The sequence below is a fragment of the Strix aluco genome, chromosome 4 (assembly GCF_031877795.1).
Source record: "Strix aluco isolate bStrAlu1 chromosome 4, bStrAlu1.hap1, whole genome shotgun sequence".
Taxonomy (NCBI): domain Eukaryota; kingdom Metazoa; phylum Chordata; class Aves; order Strigiformes; family Strigidae; genus Strix; species Strix aluco.
The window spans coordinates 83,064,046-83,081,662 of NC_133934.1; the positions used below are offsets into that span (position 1 = coordinate 83,064,046).

At 39.3% G+C, this 17,617-nt stretch overlaps 1 protein-coding gene across 9 annotated transcripts in view; it reads right to left on the bottom strand.

Moving 5' to 3' along the window:
- Positions 1-17,617, bottom strand: part of DCLK2 (doublecortin like kinase 2) — a 99,147-nt gene that overhangs the window by 23,009 nt on the left and 58,521 nt on the right. For all 9 annotated transcript variants that reach the window (XR_012623215.1, XR_012623214.1, XM_074823825.1 and 6 more), the window contains 3 exons: positions 15,138-15,232; positions 5,911-5,983; positions 4,853-4,961 (listed from right to left, as the gene is read on the bottom strand). Coding sequence is in view for 7 of the 9 variants with exons in the window: in XM_074823825.1 (XP_074679926.1) it covers positions 4,853-4,961; positions 5,911-5,983; positions 15,138-15,232 (277 nt within the window). In the remaining 2 variants the exon portion in view is untranslated. The remainder of the gene's footprint in view (positions 1-4,852; positions 4,962-5,910; positions 5,984-15,137; positions 15,233-17,617) is intronic.

The following is a 17,617-nucleotide window of genomic DNA, read 5'->3' on the forward strand; positions in this document are numbered from 1 at the left end:
CAGTGGAACTTAAGTGATTTCCAAAACGCACAGTCAATATTCCTGAAAATAATAAATTATGCTATCTTATGTTTTTAACCTGTTATCTTTCATGAATGTCGTTCACTCTATAGATAACAGAGTTTCAGGGTGCATGGGAAAACACTGTGAAGCATCATTTATTGGGCGCCTGTGCCAAAACTTAGGGTTTGTAAACCATGGAAGAGCCTCCGAGAGGCAAGTTGTGCTGGGGCCTGACAGGTTTCCCCCCTGTCCTGATGGGGAAAACGCATCTTCGGGCATAAGCTGGCAGGGCTGATTAAGAGAGCTTTGAACTAGAATCCAACAGGATTGCAGTAGGTAAGGCAGGGGGTTGGCATGTCATCGCCTGCAGGTGGCCAATGCTAGTGGGAACATTGACACTGCTCCTGGGAGCACAGAGGGCTCAGGAGTGTCTCTGAAATCCTTGTACATGCAGTATGAGAAACAAACAGGATGAACTGGAAACATTGGTCAGCTCCCAGAGCTACGATATCAGTGAGACTCGGTGGAATGAGTCACACAATTGGAGTGCCGGGATGGAGGGCTACAGGCTGGTTCAGGAGGGATAGGCTGGGCGGGCGAGGTGGAGGTGTCACGCTACACCTAAGGAAGAGGTTTGATTGTACAGCCCTTACAGTTAGGGCAATGTGGCTGAGAGCCTCTGGGTGAGGATTAGGGGGATGGAAAACAAAGGAGATGTTGTAGTGGTGTCTGCTACCAATCACCAAGCACTGATTCTATAGAAAATTAGGAGAAATTTCTGGATCTGTAACCCTTGTCCTTATGGGAGAATTCAACTGGGAATATCACACTGCTGTGATGAGCAGGTCTTGGGAATATTTTAAGTTTGTAGGAGATAACTTCTTGTCACAGGTACTCAGTGAGCCAACTAGGAAAGATGCCCTCCTAGATTTGCTATGGGTGAATAGAGAAGGACTCATGGGGGATGTGATGGTAGGTGTCTGTCTTGGCCACAGTGATAATGAAATGGCTGAATTTAAAATTTTTGGTATAATGAGAAAAAAGGACAGCAGAGTTGCTATGCTGGACTTCAAGAAAACAAACTTTAAGCTGTTCAGGGAGCTATTTAGCAGAGTACCCTGTGAATCTGCTTTTGAGGGCTTAGGAGTCCGTGATTGCTGGTCAGTAAGAACCACCCTTTAGAAGCACAGGAGCAGGCAATCCCACTGTGTTATAAGTCAAGTGAGCGGGGCAGAAGACCAGCTTGGCTGAACAGGGAACTCCTCATTCAAGAAGAAAAAGAAATTGTATGATCTCTGGAAGCGATGTCAGGTTTTGCAGGAAGATTACAGAGCTGTGGTTCGTATATGCAGGGAGAAGACACGAAAAGCCAAAGCTTAATTAGAGTTGAAACTGGCCCGTGTTGTTTCATATAACAATGGTATTTTTAAGTATGTTAATAGCAAGAGGAGGTCTAAATAAAACAGTGGACCGATACTTGTTGAAGATGGTCATCTGACTAATAGGGATGAAGAAAAAACTGAGGCATTCAATGTGTTTTTTGCCTCAGTCTTTAATAATACTGATAGACCTTGGGCTGCCCGGTCCCCTGAGTCGCAGGATGACGAGTGCAGGAACACTTGACTTTCCGTTTGTGGATGCTGAAATTGTAAGGGACCAGCTGTATCAGCTGAGTGTTCAGAAGTCCCTGGGGCCTGATGAGATTCACCCCAGAGTACTGAAGGAGCTAGCAGATGGTATGGCAGCTAGTGGATGTTATGATTGTTATTCCAAAGGTCTTGGGAGGTTCCTGTTGACTGGAAGAATGTTACTCCAGTTTACAAAAAGGGTGTGAGGGAAGACCCAGGGAACTACAGACCTGTTAGTCTAACCTCAGTTCCTGGAAAAAATATGGAGAAGGTTATACTGAGTACTATTGAAAGGCATTTAAAGAATAATGCAATAATCAGGCACAGTCAGCATGGGTTCACAAAGGGAAAGTCCTGTTTAACTAATTTGATACCATTCTATGATAAGGTCACCTGCCCAGTAGATAAAGGGAAGGCAGTTGATGTAGTTTTTCTGGATTTTAGTAAGGCTTTTGATACTGTCCCTCACAGAATCCATCTGGACCAGTTTTGTAATTGTGGGATGAGCAGGTTCACGGTGCATTGAGTGACGAACTGGCTGAAGGGCAGAGCTCAAAGGGTGGTAGTGAATGGGGCTACATCTGGCTGGCGACCCGTCACCAGTAGTGTTCCTCAGGGTTCAGTTCTAGGGCCAGTCCTGTTCCATGTATTTATCAATGATGGGGATGCAGGAATTGAATGCACCATTAGCAAGTTTGCTGATGATACCAAACTGGGAGGTGCTGTTGACTCTCTTGAGGGACAAGAAGCCTTGCAGAGGGTTCGAGATAGATTGGAGCATTGGGCTATGATTCATGGGATGAAACTTGGCAAGTCAAAATGCTGGATTCTGCACTTAGAATGGAGTAATGGCGGGCACAAGTATAAGTTGGAGGAGGAATGGCTGGAGAGCAGCCCTGCAGAAAGGGATCTGGGGGTCCTGGTCGGCAGCAGGGTCATTAGCAGTCAGCAGTGTGTGCCCCAGCAGCCAGGAGGGCAAACCGCATCCTGGGGGACATCAAACACAGCAGAACCAGCCGGGCAAGAGAGGGGATTATCCTGCTGTATTCAGCGTTGGTGCGGCCTCACGTTGAGCACTGTGTGCAGTTCTGGGTCCCACCATTTAAGAAGGATGTGAAGGTACCTGAATGTGTCTAGAGGAGGTCAACAAAGCTGGTGAAAGGGCTGGAAGGAATGTCCTGTGAGGAGCAGCTGAGGACTTTGGTCTTGTCTAGTTTGGAGAAAAGGAAGCTGAGGGGTGACCTCATGGCTCTTTACAGCTTCCCGAGGAGGGGAAGTGAAGAGGGAGGTGCTGAGCTCTTCACCCTGGCATCCAGGGATAGGATGCGTGGGAATGGTTCAAAGCTGCATCAGGGGAGGTTTAGACTGGACATTAGGAAGCATTTCTTTACCAAGAGGGTGGTCAGACACTGGGACGGCTTCTGAGAGAGGTGGTTGATGCCCCAAGCCTGTCAGTGTTCAAGAGGCATTTGGACAATGCCCTTAACAATATGTTTTAACTTTTGGTCAGCCCTGAAGTGGTCAGGCAGTTGGACTAGATGATTGCTGTAGGTCCCTTCCAACTGCAATATTGTTTTCTATTCTATTCTATTCAGTTTTGCTTGCAAAATGAAATGGACAGTTGCAACTCAGCTGGTTATACTGTCTCCTTACAGTTTTTGTAACAGGTCTGCAGTGTTTAAAGCAGCAGGGACATGATTACACACTGACGTGGTAATGCTTGTCAGGAACCAGAGTTTGTTGGTAGAAACTGTTCAAAAAGAACAAAAATCAAGATCTTGGAGTCTACATGTTAACACCGATGAGAAGCATTATCTTAAACCTGCACATGCAACAGGAACTTTTTTTGAGCAGTAATTGTAGCATGTTCAGCTCAGATTTAGCCATATAAGCACTGTACTTGGCTAGTATCTCTAGGACCTGCCACCTCAGTCTTTATTGCTTATTTTATAAACCTTGCATGCTTATACATCACTTTCTCAAACAAGTATTAAAAATAACAATTGTCATTTGCTGGTATAAACCAGAAGGGCGTATTAGACATTGTATTACATGCCACGTGCCAGTGTTATTCTCAGTAATGGACAGAAATAATCCAGATACAGTACGAAGAAACAATTCTCTTGAGAAAAAGCAATAATAGCTGCAGAAAGTTATAGACTGTAAGATCCATTCACCCACGGTTCAGCACAGGAGGCCCCAGTTTCAGTCTCAGTACCTAACCCTTTTGGCCCATTTGGATGCCTCAGCAAAAGTATCTATGCATCTATGATCTGCTAAGACTGGAATGAGATGTTTCCATTCATAATTATCTTTCTTTTCATTTAAATAAAACCAGCAGATGAGGATCAAATAATAGAAACTGTTTCTGTGACTTTTATAGACGTTTGCTGAATTTGCTCAGTATTTGTGTACAAGTTGGAGATTCCTCATAATATTTAAGAAGCTGACATAACTCTCAGACTGATGAAGAGAGCAGAAGGTGGTTCTAAAAAATACACTGAGAAAGTGACAGTCAAATCATCTGTTATGTTTGCAGTAGAAGCAAAGTGTGACACAAAACTTGCAGAGGAAGAGCAGTAACACAGCACAGGTCTGGTAAAGGTACCCTGACTACCCCATGGGAAATCAAGCACAGGAATATTTCAGAGTCTGGAATATCGAAGGGTTCATTTGAAAAGTTTCTAGCTACTCACCACACTACCTCAGAAGAAGCAAGCACAAGGGAGTCCGTAGCATAGGCTAATAGCCACCGACTGCATGCCTTGAAGAATGCTTTGCCCACAGTATACTGAAAGCTGTGAAAAATCATTTAAGCAGCAGGCAGGAGGGATACTATAGCAGTAGAACTGCTGAGGCAGAAGGGGGGGGATCTCTCAAAGACTGTTTAGATGCCACATACAATTTCCTGCCATCCACAGAGGTCTGTTGTGCGAGGGCATTTCTTGAAGATCTGTAGGGTTTCCTTAAGACCCTCCATTACAAGGTGATACATCCTTTAGTTTTTGGAATAAAAAGTCATGTTCCTCTGCTGTTCTCATATCCCTTTGCTGGAATAATACATAGCTCTGTGTGTTTTGCTATGCCTAGTTCTGAAGTGTAGGCATATCTTTGCAACTGCTCTTTGCTTTCATCTCATCACATTTTCTATGAAATTATGCTATGGCACAGGACTTTATCCAGTAAAATAAACAGCAGTACTGAACAGTTTCCTTACTCACCGTTCTATGCACTCCTTTACAACAGCAAAATTGCCATCACCAATCACCTTCCCCACTTTATACTTCTCAAGAATGGTAGATGACCCTGAGCACTTGTTTCCATTCACACCTGCAAAAAAGCAAGGTCAATAATGCAAGCTGAAGAGAAGCGTCAGCAGGATGGAATATATCCCCAAGGGGTTCCACAGATACAGCACAGTCACAAATGAAAAACAAAACTTAAGTAAGCTCTTTTCTTCACAGCTCATTCCCTTGTTTTTATCTCAAACATAAGAAAGAACAAGATAAGACTAATCAGAGTTGTTTGACCTTTTAACACACAAATCAAAGATTACTATGTTTTTGTGCGGACATATTCTAAAAGTAATGAATGCAGTTAGGAGTCCTTAGTCTAAATATTTTCTGAACTCAAAATACTTTTTTTTGAACTATCTTTTTGCATACTGAAAGCAAAAGTGCAGTAAGATCCATTTATGATGCATGTAAAAGAATCAAAAGTTTTACCTGCTGAATCCCTTCAAGTTCCCTTAGTTGCTGCTGAAACATCCAAACTGTAAATAAGTTTGACAGCTGCTTATTTCAGTATTTTTAAATTTAAAAATTGACTCTAAAATTAAATTTTAAAATAATAAAAAAAATCCCATTGCTTTAAAGAGATAAGGAATAAAAGATTAAGTTTAGCTAAGGTCAGTTGATGGGCTAGTGGTTCTATCTGAAGCACAGTGTGCTGTTTTGAGGAGGACTCCACTTTCAATCTAGCCACAAAACACATTTCTGGTGATACTCTGCAGGTCATGTTCAAAATCACTCAAATTTCTAATAGTGACTATTGAAGAGCAGGGTCCACTAATAAGCTACCACTTGACAAAAAAAAAGTACTCAATTTATTTCCTAGCTTTACTGCCTTGATGTAGAAAATGCAGTAATAATTTTTTCAAGATAAAGCTGTCAGAACAAAAAATGATTTGGAGTCATCAGAAACCATCTAAAAGTGCAAAACCAACTGTCACCTACAACAAAATTTTTGCAAGTATTATTAGCAATTATTGGTGTCCTACCTTCGGGACTCTGGCAACGGAGTGATTCAGGTACACCATTCACATTGGAAGAAGACCCACCATGTGGAGGGATCTGTGGAAGCACATAACTTATTATTTCTGATGGTAAAGTAATCACAAGAAGGAGCCAGACAAAAAAACAGCCAAGTTAAAAAATACCACCCTAAAAAACAGCTATACAGAGTCAGTTTATTTTTCTACTCCCATCTTATTTTTATTCTTGCTTTCTCATGGTTCATCATCAATATCACACATCATTGTCACTTGCACCAGTTTAAGATTCAGCCCTGATATAGATAAGTACTTGAACAGGTTTCAGTAAACAGCAAAGAAAATTCCTTCCAGCTGCACCAAGCTCCATCTAAATGTTATAGAGCCAGTGTGTGTGGAGGCAATGTTCCCTCCTCACTCTACCCAACACGATGATTCCCATACACTCTGCGTACATTCTCACATAAGCCAGAGAGAGCCATCTCCAGACAACTATCAGTGGCCAGGGCAGCAAGCATGTGCTCTCATGCTGTAGTCTCGACACATCTCTTCATAGCTGGCACTGTCTGAGGTTTCCCTAACTGAATTCTGTCAGATTAGCACTGAAGCATACTAGGAAGGTAATGCAGAAATGCTTGCATGGCCCTACTAGTTTTCATTTAAAAAGAATTTTGGCACAGGCGGCCAGGTACATCTACGATAGTCAGATTTCCTTGGTAATCTAGTGGTATATATTTTAGGTTATTATGGATGTGAAGATTTATGACACCCACAATTATTTCAAATTAGATGTCTGATATACACCCTGATGTAGATCCAGTTTTAGTAACTGTTACGGTGTAAAAACCAAATATCTAAATTATTTTGAAGGATGAAGAAAACTACTTTTGCCGCACTAACAACTTAATTGATACTCCCATCTGAATCTTCACAATTCTATTTAAAGTCATTCTGTCATACTGTCCAGGACATACACAACAATCAATTTTTATTTTAAAAAAGGGTGGAGGCTTAGGAATGAATGCCATGGATGTTCCATGCACCACTGTTTTATATAAGCTCTCCCATTACAGTTAAGTATAGGGATGCTCTATGAAACGAAAACATATTTTAGATCATTCCCCCTCCTCTATGTAACATTTCTTGCTGTTCTGTGGAGTTCCACATCTTGTTTTCTTCATGGGCTATTATAGTAGTTCTCCCACTCACCACATAAAGGATTAAAATGCTTCTCTGTCTTAAGCTCAGTGTCTGTTGAAATGGCTTTGCATGACACCAGGAATGCAAATGCAGCATTTTCCGTTTTAGCTGACATTGTCTGGTTACACTGCTGAATATTTTAAATCATTAACACTATTGTCAATGAAAGAACTGAACTGACAGATAGGGATATTGTCTAAAGGCTCATGAAATGCTAATGAATGCTTAAGTTTCTGGTGGCAGCTGAGCTGCCAAATCAGCTAAAGGTAGAGTAACTAGAAGCTGTACAACTTGATTTTGCAGAGCCTCTAAAACAATGATGTTTACTAGCATTTGGCACAGAAGTAGCATCAAACAACAACCAGTCAGCTACTGCTCTGCTCCTTGCTAATAACTTAAAACCAGGCAATGGTAGTGCTGCTGTCTTTCTGAGTTACCTGTTTATTTAACAAGGATCAGGAACAAGGACATTTGGGTTAAATGACATCTGTGCAAAATCACGAGTCAGTATCTCAACCAACCAGTCACGTTTTCTTCAAGCATGAAGCAGAGAGAACAGAACAGAACACTGCAAAGTATTAGTCACCAGCCAAAAATATTAGTAATCTATTTTGGGTTTTCAGTGAGAGACAATACATGGGAATATCTAGCCCACATTTTCAACTTCCTTCATCCTTGTAATCAGGTCAGAGCATGACTGGGCACATTCATTCTTACCACAGTATCTACAAGAAGGAAAAAAACAGCAACAGGAAAAAGCACTAAAAGGAACAGGAAAAAGGAAAAAAAAATCTAATGCTGCTGTTGTGGCTAAGGTGCTAGATCAGACTCTGAAATGGCAGGTTTAACCTTAGCTCTGACACTAATTTGCCTCATGGCTCTAGACATGAGGCCGAACTCACTCTACAACAGAGATTGCCTGTAATTTGGGTGCCGTAGGCCTGTGTCTCAGTTCCTCAGCAGCAAAATCAGTCTAGTCTTTCCCTACTGTGCCAGAGCACAGTAGAAATAAACTCTTAAGATGTCTGCGAGGTGCCTGACTAGCCAGAAAAGATGGGGAGGAGGTAGGAATTGACAATAAGTGACATGGAATAAAGTGATTTTTATTATTAAAGTGATTTTCTAATCATTTAACTACTCAGTGACATGTAATATTTAGACTATCTTGTACTGTTGGTGTCCCAACAGCTGCAGGTATTTTGACGGTGAAGTAAAGATTTTGGATGTGCAAGTAGACTTGGCTTGTTCACGAGCCATTCCTGACGTAGCAAGAAGAGAAAAGGATGAATGTTGCTTTGACACTACGCTAGTGAATACAGATGGCATCTCCAGTCACACTGCAGATCAGGTTTTGCAACAATTCTTCCTCCTGTATTCGGGTCCACACAGCTTGCTCTCTTACAATACGGTTCCCCTTACACATGGTAAATTCAGAGTGCACAGGTCTTAAATCCACACTCTCACATACCCATGCAAGTCCTAGAAAACTCAGACCTGAGGCAGAATTTGATTCTTTGTTTTTAAAAGCTCACAGAGTAATTTAGAGCAGCAATGGCTACCCAGCCCTTTGAATAAACAATCACCTCAGAATGTGGATGCTACTGGTCAAGAACATCTTTCACCGACAGTCACTCCTGTTGCATTTGAACATTATGCAATACAGAATACAACAATTATTGCTTTTACTTCCCTCAAATTGTCTCCTTGCAGGTAATTTGTGTTTCAACAGCACATCCAGAGCCAAAGGCACAATACAGCATAGTTGTTAAAGATACTGAGAATATCTTGCTGAACACACAGTTCTCAAAACTGGTTGCATATCAGTTTATAGACTAATTAAAGATGCTGTAAAAAGTTATAAAAGTTACTGAGCTGAAAAAAACCTGCCCAACTGTTTTCTTCACATGCTGAACAATTTTCTGTGAAATAACCATTTTTCCAGGTTCACAAAAATATCTAAACACATTTCTCTATATTTTATATTATTTTATACAGACCGACTGGGACTTAAGTCACCAGATTTATCAATGTGACACGTGGTTTTGTGAGAAACACATTACATTAGTCATATCCATAGGCTTAACACACCTACTTTAGTACCCAACATGCTTTTGACACCTTGACATATCAACTAAGGAACTGATATTTAGGATTCTTCCTTTCACCCCACTAATATCCAACGCATTAAAACCTGTATTTTATACTTTGCACTGTAGGATTTTTTTTTTTTGCTATCTGTCTGAAGTATCCAGTGTATAATGTGCCAGACAGCAGCATCCTGCCAGACACTGTATCAGGTGGTCTACTTTTAAGTTACTGATAAGAAATTGAAAGCACAAATAAAAAAAACAAACCAAAACAAAAAAAAACCCAAACAAAAACCATAAAAGCCTTTAAACTATCACAGAGTCCAAGAGCATGAACTGAAACAGGTATACAAATATAAGGTGATGTGTAAGTAGCAGGGAGGGACTGGCCCAAGATTTCCTTAAAATCTGGATCAGGGCATAAGTCTGTGATTTGGGAATGAAAAAGCAGCAGCTTGACAGTCATTTTCATCAAGCTATATTTACTGGTCCAGTAGCAAAGATTCCTAATAAATCTTTTGAGTCAAAATGTTACTGTATACCTGAAAAAATGTAAATGTAGTGCTTGTATTTAAAATAGAAATGTGCAGCAACATAAGAACGTAATCCCAGACAACTACACATCTAGTGGGATTTTATTTTTTGTCGTGTGAGAGTGTGAGGAGGGATCCACAGATATAAACCCATTTTCTCTTGAAGTGGAATGATACCTTAGCTGACAAAACTTTGCACTCAGGATTAGATTCATTGCTCGTGACACGAATGTTAGCAGAAATATTTGGGGCTTTTTTCCATATTGAAGGAAATACCTAACTTCTTGTCATCTGCAGGGGATGGTGCCTTCTACAGCACCCATCTAAAGGTTTTTCCTGTGGGTGTCCTTCTTGCCATCAGGTTGCTAGGCATACAAAGGTCCTGTGTGTACATTGTGTACACACACGTGCAAGCGCTTCTTTGACTTCAGTCAGACCTCCTATGGTTGCTCAACATCTTCACAGCATGTCTCAGATGCACTAAATGTGCTGCCCTTGTCCTCCAGCACATTCATAATGTGCTGAAGAGACTCTGAACTGTATGGTACACGTGTACAAACACATACGCACACCCACACCCTTGTGTCTGGAAAATTCCAGGCAGAAATACGGGGCCCCTACATAACCATTTATTGTTACTAATTTGATCCTGTAACATCCTCAAAGTGCATCTGGCCAAACTTAAGAAAAAGTCTAATATTGTTAACCTTTTCTTGAGTTCTGATCTGGCATTGCTGTGGTAATCTTTCATCTGAAGGCTAAGAAGAGAATGGGAACTCTCATACCTTCAGAAAAACTCCTCCAAGGAAATTCTCAAAGAAGCTTTCTCTGTCTGTATGAAAACATTCAAATTGGTGATGAATCTAACTGTAGACTATGAATATTTCAGTGAAATTGTGAATTAACTGTTTGCAGAAGTATTCTCTGAACTCTGGGGACACTTTCATAGTGTCACTGTAATCCATCCTGAAAGACTGCAGTAAGAAAGGGCTAAAAGATATTCCAAACATAAATGAAATTTTAGTTATATAATCAGTATTTCCAGTGAGATGTTGGTAGTATTTATTATTATAATACTTAATAGTAAAAATCTATAAGACAGAAACTTTGTATTTTTCAAGTGATACTTAAACTAAACTACTAGTTACCCAACTATACTGAGAAGCTACTTGTAACAATACAATAGCCAATTAGAACATAGTGATTTTGTTACTATTAATTTGAGCGTACATGATATGGCACATATATAATGGCATGTATTTTGTTGCACTGCTCTAGAAACACTGAAGAACCACATAAAGATTTAACCTTTTCCTAAAGAGATTTTGAGTTGCATCACATTACGTAAAGCATTTAGCAAATGGCTGACAATGGTGAACAGACTTGACACCAAGTGCAACACCTCAGTTTCCCTACCAGCACAATTTAGCCAACTCTTTTTATCACTGTATGAACAAGAAAGATGCTGAATTGTAAATTCAACAAAAGCAGCAGTTAAAGAATTTCTCTAAGAACTGCTATTGCACCTGTGTCACTAGGTTGGATAATTGCACGTACATATTTTTAACATGTAACTGCTAAAAGAAGCACATGTGTACAAAACTGAAGAGATTAAAACCCTGACTGAAGATAGGCGCTAATCTTTCAAATCACTTAAGCACATGTTTAAGTGCATTAACATCCCTGTTGAAGTAAAAGGGACTACACAATAGCTTAAAGTTAAGCGAGTACTTAAGTTATTTGCTGGATCAGGTTTTAATGTCCTTTCACTTTGGTCATTTGGTCAATCAGTTGAAAAAGTAATATTGAGACAAATTCAAACACAATGCTATTTAGCATAACTGGGATTCTAAGAAAGGCCTCAATTTGTACAGCTTTATTTTATTTTATTTTATTTTATTTTATCTTCTTTGTTTTATTTTCATTTTAAAAGATGACAAGACTTTGTGGTACTTAATTTCAAGAGGGGACAATAAAACACATCCAAGTAAGCATAAGGAAGTTATGACACCACTTTCCAAAAACCTCATATTTAATCTAGCCTCTGGATGATTTTTATGGTATAAAGTGAGCATAGTAACAGATGTACTGGAAGAGCTAAGAGTCAAAGTACCCATAATAGCATCGCATATCTGGGTATTAATAAATGCACACTTAGAACCAAAGAAAAAGGTTAAACCTTTCAATTGTCACCTGCCTACAGAACAGCAAAAGGACTCCTCTCAATCAGTTGTCCTGTGCTACCTAATGCACTATTACCATTTCTTAATCCATGCACTAGTTTTAATCTCTGTGGAAAAGTTAACAGAAATATAAGAAACTCACCACATTTATTCAAAACAAAAGTATTGTACAGAGTAGTAATTCACTTCATGCCCGTACTTGTTAACTTTTATATCTAAATCTTTACCTTTAAACAAATCCTCTGCAAAGTGAAATGCTTAGTTACAGGCTAAAATTGTGACATTAAAAATAAACAATTTTAATAAGAATACATAGTAGCATGCAATTGGGTGCATGATATCTATATTTGCCATTTACTGGAATAAAGTCATTTATCTGGGGTTATGGGGAAATTCTGTACTGTTTACTATCATTAAGCCATAGCATAAATTCCTTACTTCAATATAATTTCAGGTGCCAGTACAATTTTTTTAAAACAATTCTGCAAGATTGGGATGTTGGACGGCAAACTGGCTTACTGTGTATACTGAACAATTAATAGCACAAGGGCACTCCGGATGAAAGAGCTGAAAAGGACAGAAGGAAAGCCCTTTTCTTTAAAGAGAAGCTGTTCACGAGGAGTGTTTCCTGCAAGGAGTTTTCTCCACTTCTGCTTATAAATTGTTGTGAAGCAGAAGGAATCCCCAGGGACTAAAGAGACCTCACTTTAAAGGAAAAGTGGTATTCGGAGAATATGATGTAAGACTCGACGTCTGAGACTGAGAAAAAATTGCTGTTGCAATCAGTATCTTTTGCAAGTTTACTGCCTTGATGACTGCCATTATCACTTAAGCTCTATGTTGGTCATCAAACTTCAAAAAGCTTAGCCAGGTTCTAATCTGTAGTCAAATATTTTATTTTGCTCTGGCTTTCCAAACAACACAGTTTTTACAGTACAGTCCATGTGCAGCTGCTCCAATGGTCTGCTCTTTACAGGAAAAAGAAACATCAACCCTGATTTGTTCCCTTTTCCTGCTGCTCCAAGCGCATATAAAACCATTATTAAGTGCTACTGTTTCACGCTCTACAAAAATAAACATATATGATTTCTGCACAACAAATCAGCCCTGCTTTTCCAAAGACAGAAAACTCAGAAATGTACTTTATTCTTTCATTGTCTGCCACGGTATTTATATCTACGTTTTATTCAGATGTAGTCACAGCACCTTTTTTATACAAGCACAGGAAGACAGACTACTTGTCTGCACAGCGACGCAGTTTTAGCAACAAGGAATTATTTAACAATAGGGAAAAGCAGTAACCTTAAAATAATAGAATAGGTCCCTGCTTTCCTTCTGTTTTCCTCAGCAGAGTGGCCAAGATCAATCCTACAAAAAATAATAATGGATTTCTTAAAAGAATCTGGTTTTGCATAAAACCATGCCTCTCAGTTACTGGTTTTATGTTGATACTTCACCAAAACAGTCATTACTATTAGAACATAATCAAGACACAAGGGTGACTGCACAGTGCCCTTGATCCTTTTGGAATTTATCCTGAGATTCAGCAGACAACTTCCCCTATCTTTAGTCTCAGGAGCACAGCTGGGATCCTCCTACTAAACAGATGTGTCCTAATGGAATAAAGCAAAAGGTACTCGCTACTTCAGTAACATGTCAGGTCTGAGATGATTAATTTGGTTTTGCTGTTTTCTCTGGTCATATAAGGATGAATTATTTGACATGAAAACCCATTAGTATCCAGCATCAATTAAATTCCAAAATGAAAAAGTACAACAGCCTACTTCAGTGAAATGGAGAGTGAAGGGGAAAGAGAACATGTCCACTTTACTGAAAATTGCTTGTTACTATCAGAATTATCTCTACCTTAATGGAGCTTTAACTGGCTAAAAGCAGACGAGACAGTGTGCAGAAAAACGAACCAAATTATCTAGTTTCTAAACTTGTAATTTCATTAAAAACAGACAAAAGAGCATTCGTTAAATATAGCAGAGACAAGCTGAGAGCCTCGAGTCCAATGATACTGGTATCCTCAACGTAAATTCTACAGCAGAGCTGTCCAGACAATTTTAAGACACACAGTTCTAATTTTCAATGTCAGAACTACTACTCTGCTCTTGAAAATGCTTTATAGGGAAAAGGCCAATCTGTGTTGCTTTGGACAAAGAGAAGCTATGGGATGGTACAGCTCAACAACGTAAAGGCAGAGATCAACGCTAAATTGCCTCAGTGAACAAAACAACTGAAAATATACTAGAATTAAACACATAAATCAAAATCTTTTCTCAGAATTATCACAGAAGCCTGGCAGAAACCAGTGCCATACCCCTTGCAAACCAGACAAAGGCTTGGTAACAATTAGCATGTCAAAACCCAAATCTAAATACTATTCAAATCACGTCCTTTAGCCAGTCTCTTAATTCAGAAAACAGTTTTCCACAGAATTATGCAGCCTCTTCACAACTGTTGTGTTCACTAATGGGAGCTATTACTTGATCAGAATAATCAGTGCGAACCATCTAGTGTGCTTTCAGAAAGGCTGCAATTGATGATTTCATAAAAAAATTCCCCTTGAAAGGACAGCTGCACAAATGCAGCAGTAAGATGCTCAACTGTGCTCCAGACTGTTTCTTTTATTTTACCGAGTGAAAGGCATAGAGCAGCCTCTAAGAACTGTAAATGCTACCAATTTTTAAGTGGGAGAGGAAGAGAATTCTCTTGGTGCAACACAGAGAAAAATCTGCCAGACATCAGGCTGCTCCCAAAGGAACACCTCACATGCTTTCAGGCAGGAGACTCTTATTAAGGGGTAAAACTACGTGCCATGGATGAAGAAGGGTGCTTCAGAGGAAATTTTGGGCAATGCTACAAGACTGTAAGGTATCAAAGGAGAACACTACATTTATATAGGCTGAGGCAATATAAATTACTTGCAGGGTTTTCTGCAGTCCATGAAACAATGGAAAATTTGGAGGACAAATTGGCATATTCAAGCCACCATCACCGTCCACCTTTCCTAAACTGAAAATTCTATTCTGCCAACCAAAGAGAAAATACAAAAATCTTACTTCAGATCTCTTCTCTACTTCAGCTAAAAAAATCATACTAGCAAGGATGCCCTATAGAATTATAACTCCTTTTCTTTTTGTTTTTTTTTTTCTTCTTCAGCATCACTGTAATACATCATTCAACAAAAAATGGAATTTAGGGGTTTTCATGGTTCTTGAACTTACCTTGAGTCCACGAAAGCTGCCTGGGCTTGTTGGTGAAGAACTGGAGGACTTTGTAGATTTTGGGGTGGATAATTGACTGCTTGGGGTTCCATTAACTGGCCAAAGCAATAAAAGCAAAAAAATGGAAAAAAAAAATGAATAGAAGTCAAAAACCCTAGCTTGCTTTTAAACATAACATACCTCTCTGACAAGTTATTACTCAAGTCTGCATACAAAACAGACTCCTCAGCATTTAGGAATAAATTATACACTTGTATGCCACAGAACTGTGTCCTCAAAACTCACGTGGCTGGATATGGGATCAAGAAAACACACAAATATTGGATTGTCATTCTCAAGATTAAAAAGGCAAATTCTGTCCTTTGCCAGTGCAAGAGCTTTGGACAAATAATAGCCACAGCCTTTTAAAATTATATCATTTATTGTGATATCACACGATAAAATATGGAGAAAGAAAGTTTTCATAAAGAAAATGTTTTCATAAAGAAAAGTTTTCATTTGGCCCTCCATCTCTCCCTTTCAGATCAACACGTTGCTTTCTAGGTAGAATGTTTCACAGAACACAAGTTGTTTTGTTTGCTCTTTCCATGAAAAACAAACAAACAAGAAGTATGAACTGTTTGGATGATAAATAACTTAAGCAGTAGTTCAGAAAAATATTGATTTAGGGGGAAAAAAAAAAACCGGACAAGGTAAAAGCTAGCAGGTTATTTCTGAATTTCCAAGAAGTTCAAGTGTCTGTGAAAACACAATATCCTCCCTCTTGGCTTTAAGAGTTCATTCATTTTAAGTCTGGTTTTCCAGAGAGGCCTGATACAACGTATATTATATCTCTGGTGACTTGAATATAACTTAGGTCAGTCCTTGGTTTTTTTTCTGGAAAAAACCCAAACTGATGAATTTCACTATGCAAACAGAATAGCACACTGTTCATCATACACAAATATAATGCACCTTATATGATGCGACATTATTTCCTCTCTAGCTGGACCTCATTTTTCCCGGGAAAGGAAAATCCTAGGCAGAAATTTAAGAGCTAAAAAGGTTTCATAGGTGATTCATGGTGAAGAATTGTTTTTTTTTCAGAAAGAAAAAAGCAACCCTGGCAAATAGAAACTTAGCTTCAAAGTAAGTAACAGTTACACCTGCACATATCCTTTGCATATTCAGGGTCTGTCACAGGTTATACATCACTTTTTAAACAGCACTATTGGATTTATTTCACAAGTGTCTACTAACCTAGTGCCCTAACATTCTCTGAGTGCTGAAGATGCCTTCCAAGCACTACTTTTACAGCCTGCGCAGTCCATCTGCCAGTAGGCCAGGCCGACTGCACTGCGACTTCCACAAATCTGTTTTTCACAAAAAATCTCTTTCTCTGATGTGTGATATAACTAATTAGCGTTTAGTTACAGAATAAATCTACCTTGAGGTCTGGTAACTTGGATTTACTTTCCCAGATCTGTTACAGGACTAAGAGCTCAGTCTCTTCTACTAGAAGTATTCAGAATGTTTAGGAGATTTTTGTCTTGACTTTAACAAGGGTTGCCTGTAAGAACAATAGGCGAATTATTTAAGTGTTTTTTTTAAGAAGCTAAAAGTATTTAGGACCATATGTCCCTCCTGCAAACTTCACCACTTTGTTTCAGATAACCTTGAAACCTGCTGTATCAACGCATCCTTGTTTTATAAAGAATTTGCAAATATGGCAACGAAAATGGCTAGTGATTGCTATCTTACTGTTTTCTGCTTCTCACATACACAGTTTGCTCAAACCATTAGAAAAAATACTGAGCTCTAGAGTTCATGACCAAAAATGAGATACTTCAGTAGAATTTGCTTCCAAATGACCAACTATTACTACAGAAGAAAAAAAATTTTTATTTAGTCATGAATTCTTTTTCTACAGCTCACAGAAAGGTCACTATTTCCTGAACATAACCATTTAGGACTATGCTGTAAGAGATCCTTATCTGTCTCCAAGTCACTATCATCCTTTTAAGCACTGACAGAACCACTAAACTGTACCTGCGAAATTGGTTGGTTAAGATAATCTTCTTCCTTCTCATAACTGTCTAAGGGAGAACATCGCAGCTTACGCTGGCAGTATTCTAGCTCTTTCGTAATATCTTAGATATGTGTGGTGGACAGGGGTGGTGTTCTGAGCCTGGGGTACAACTAGATGATGACCAAAGGTCCCTTCCAACTTTTGTCCTTCTATGATTCTACAACACATGGTATGTTCTGCCGAGGATCCTATTTAAAAGGAGCTGTCTATAGATCCAGATTTGCCAATGTCTTCTGAGATCCACTGCAGGTGAGGTGGTACACAACTGCAACAACAGGCAAAGCTGGAACTGGCCCTGTGTAGATGTAAAAATCTTGCATCTAGAGGGAGTCAGCCAACTGCTTGTGCTGGTTTTGGCTGGAGTGGAGTTAATTTTCTTCACAGTAGCTAGGATGGGGCTAAGTTTTGGATT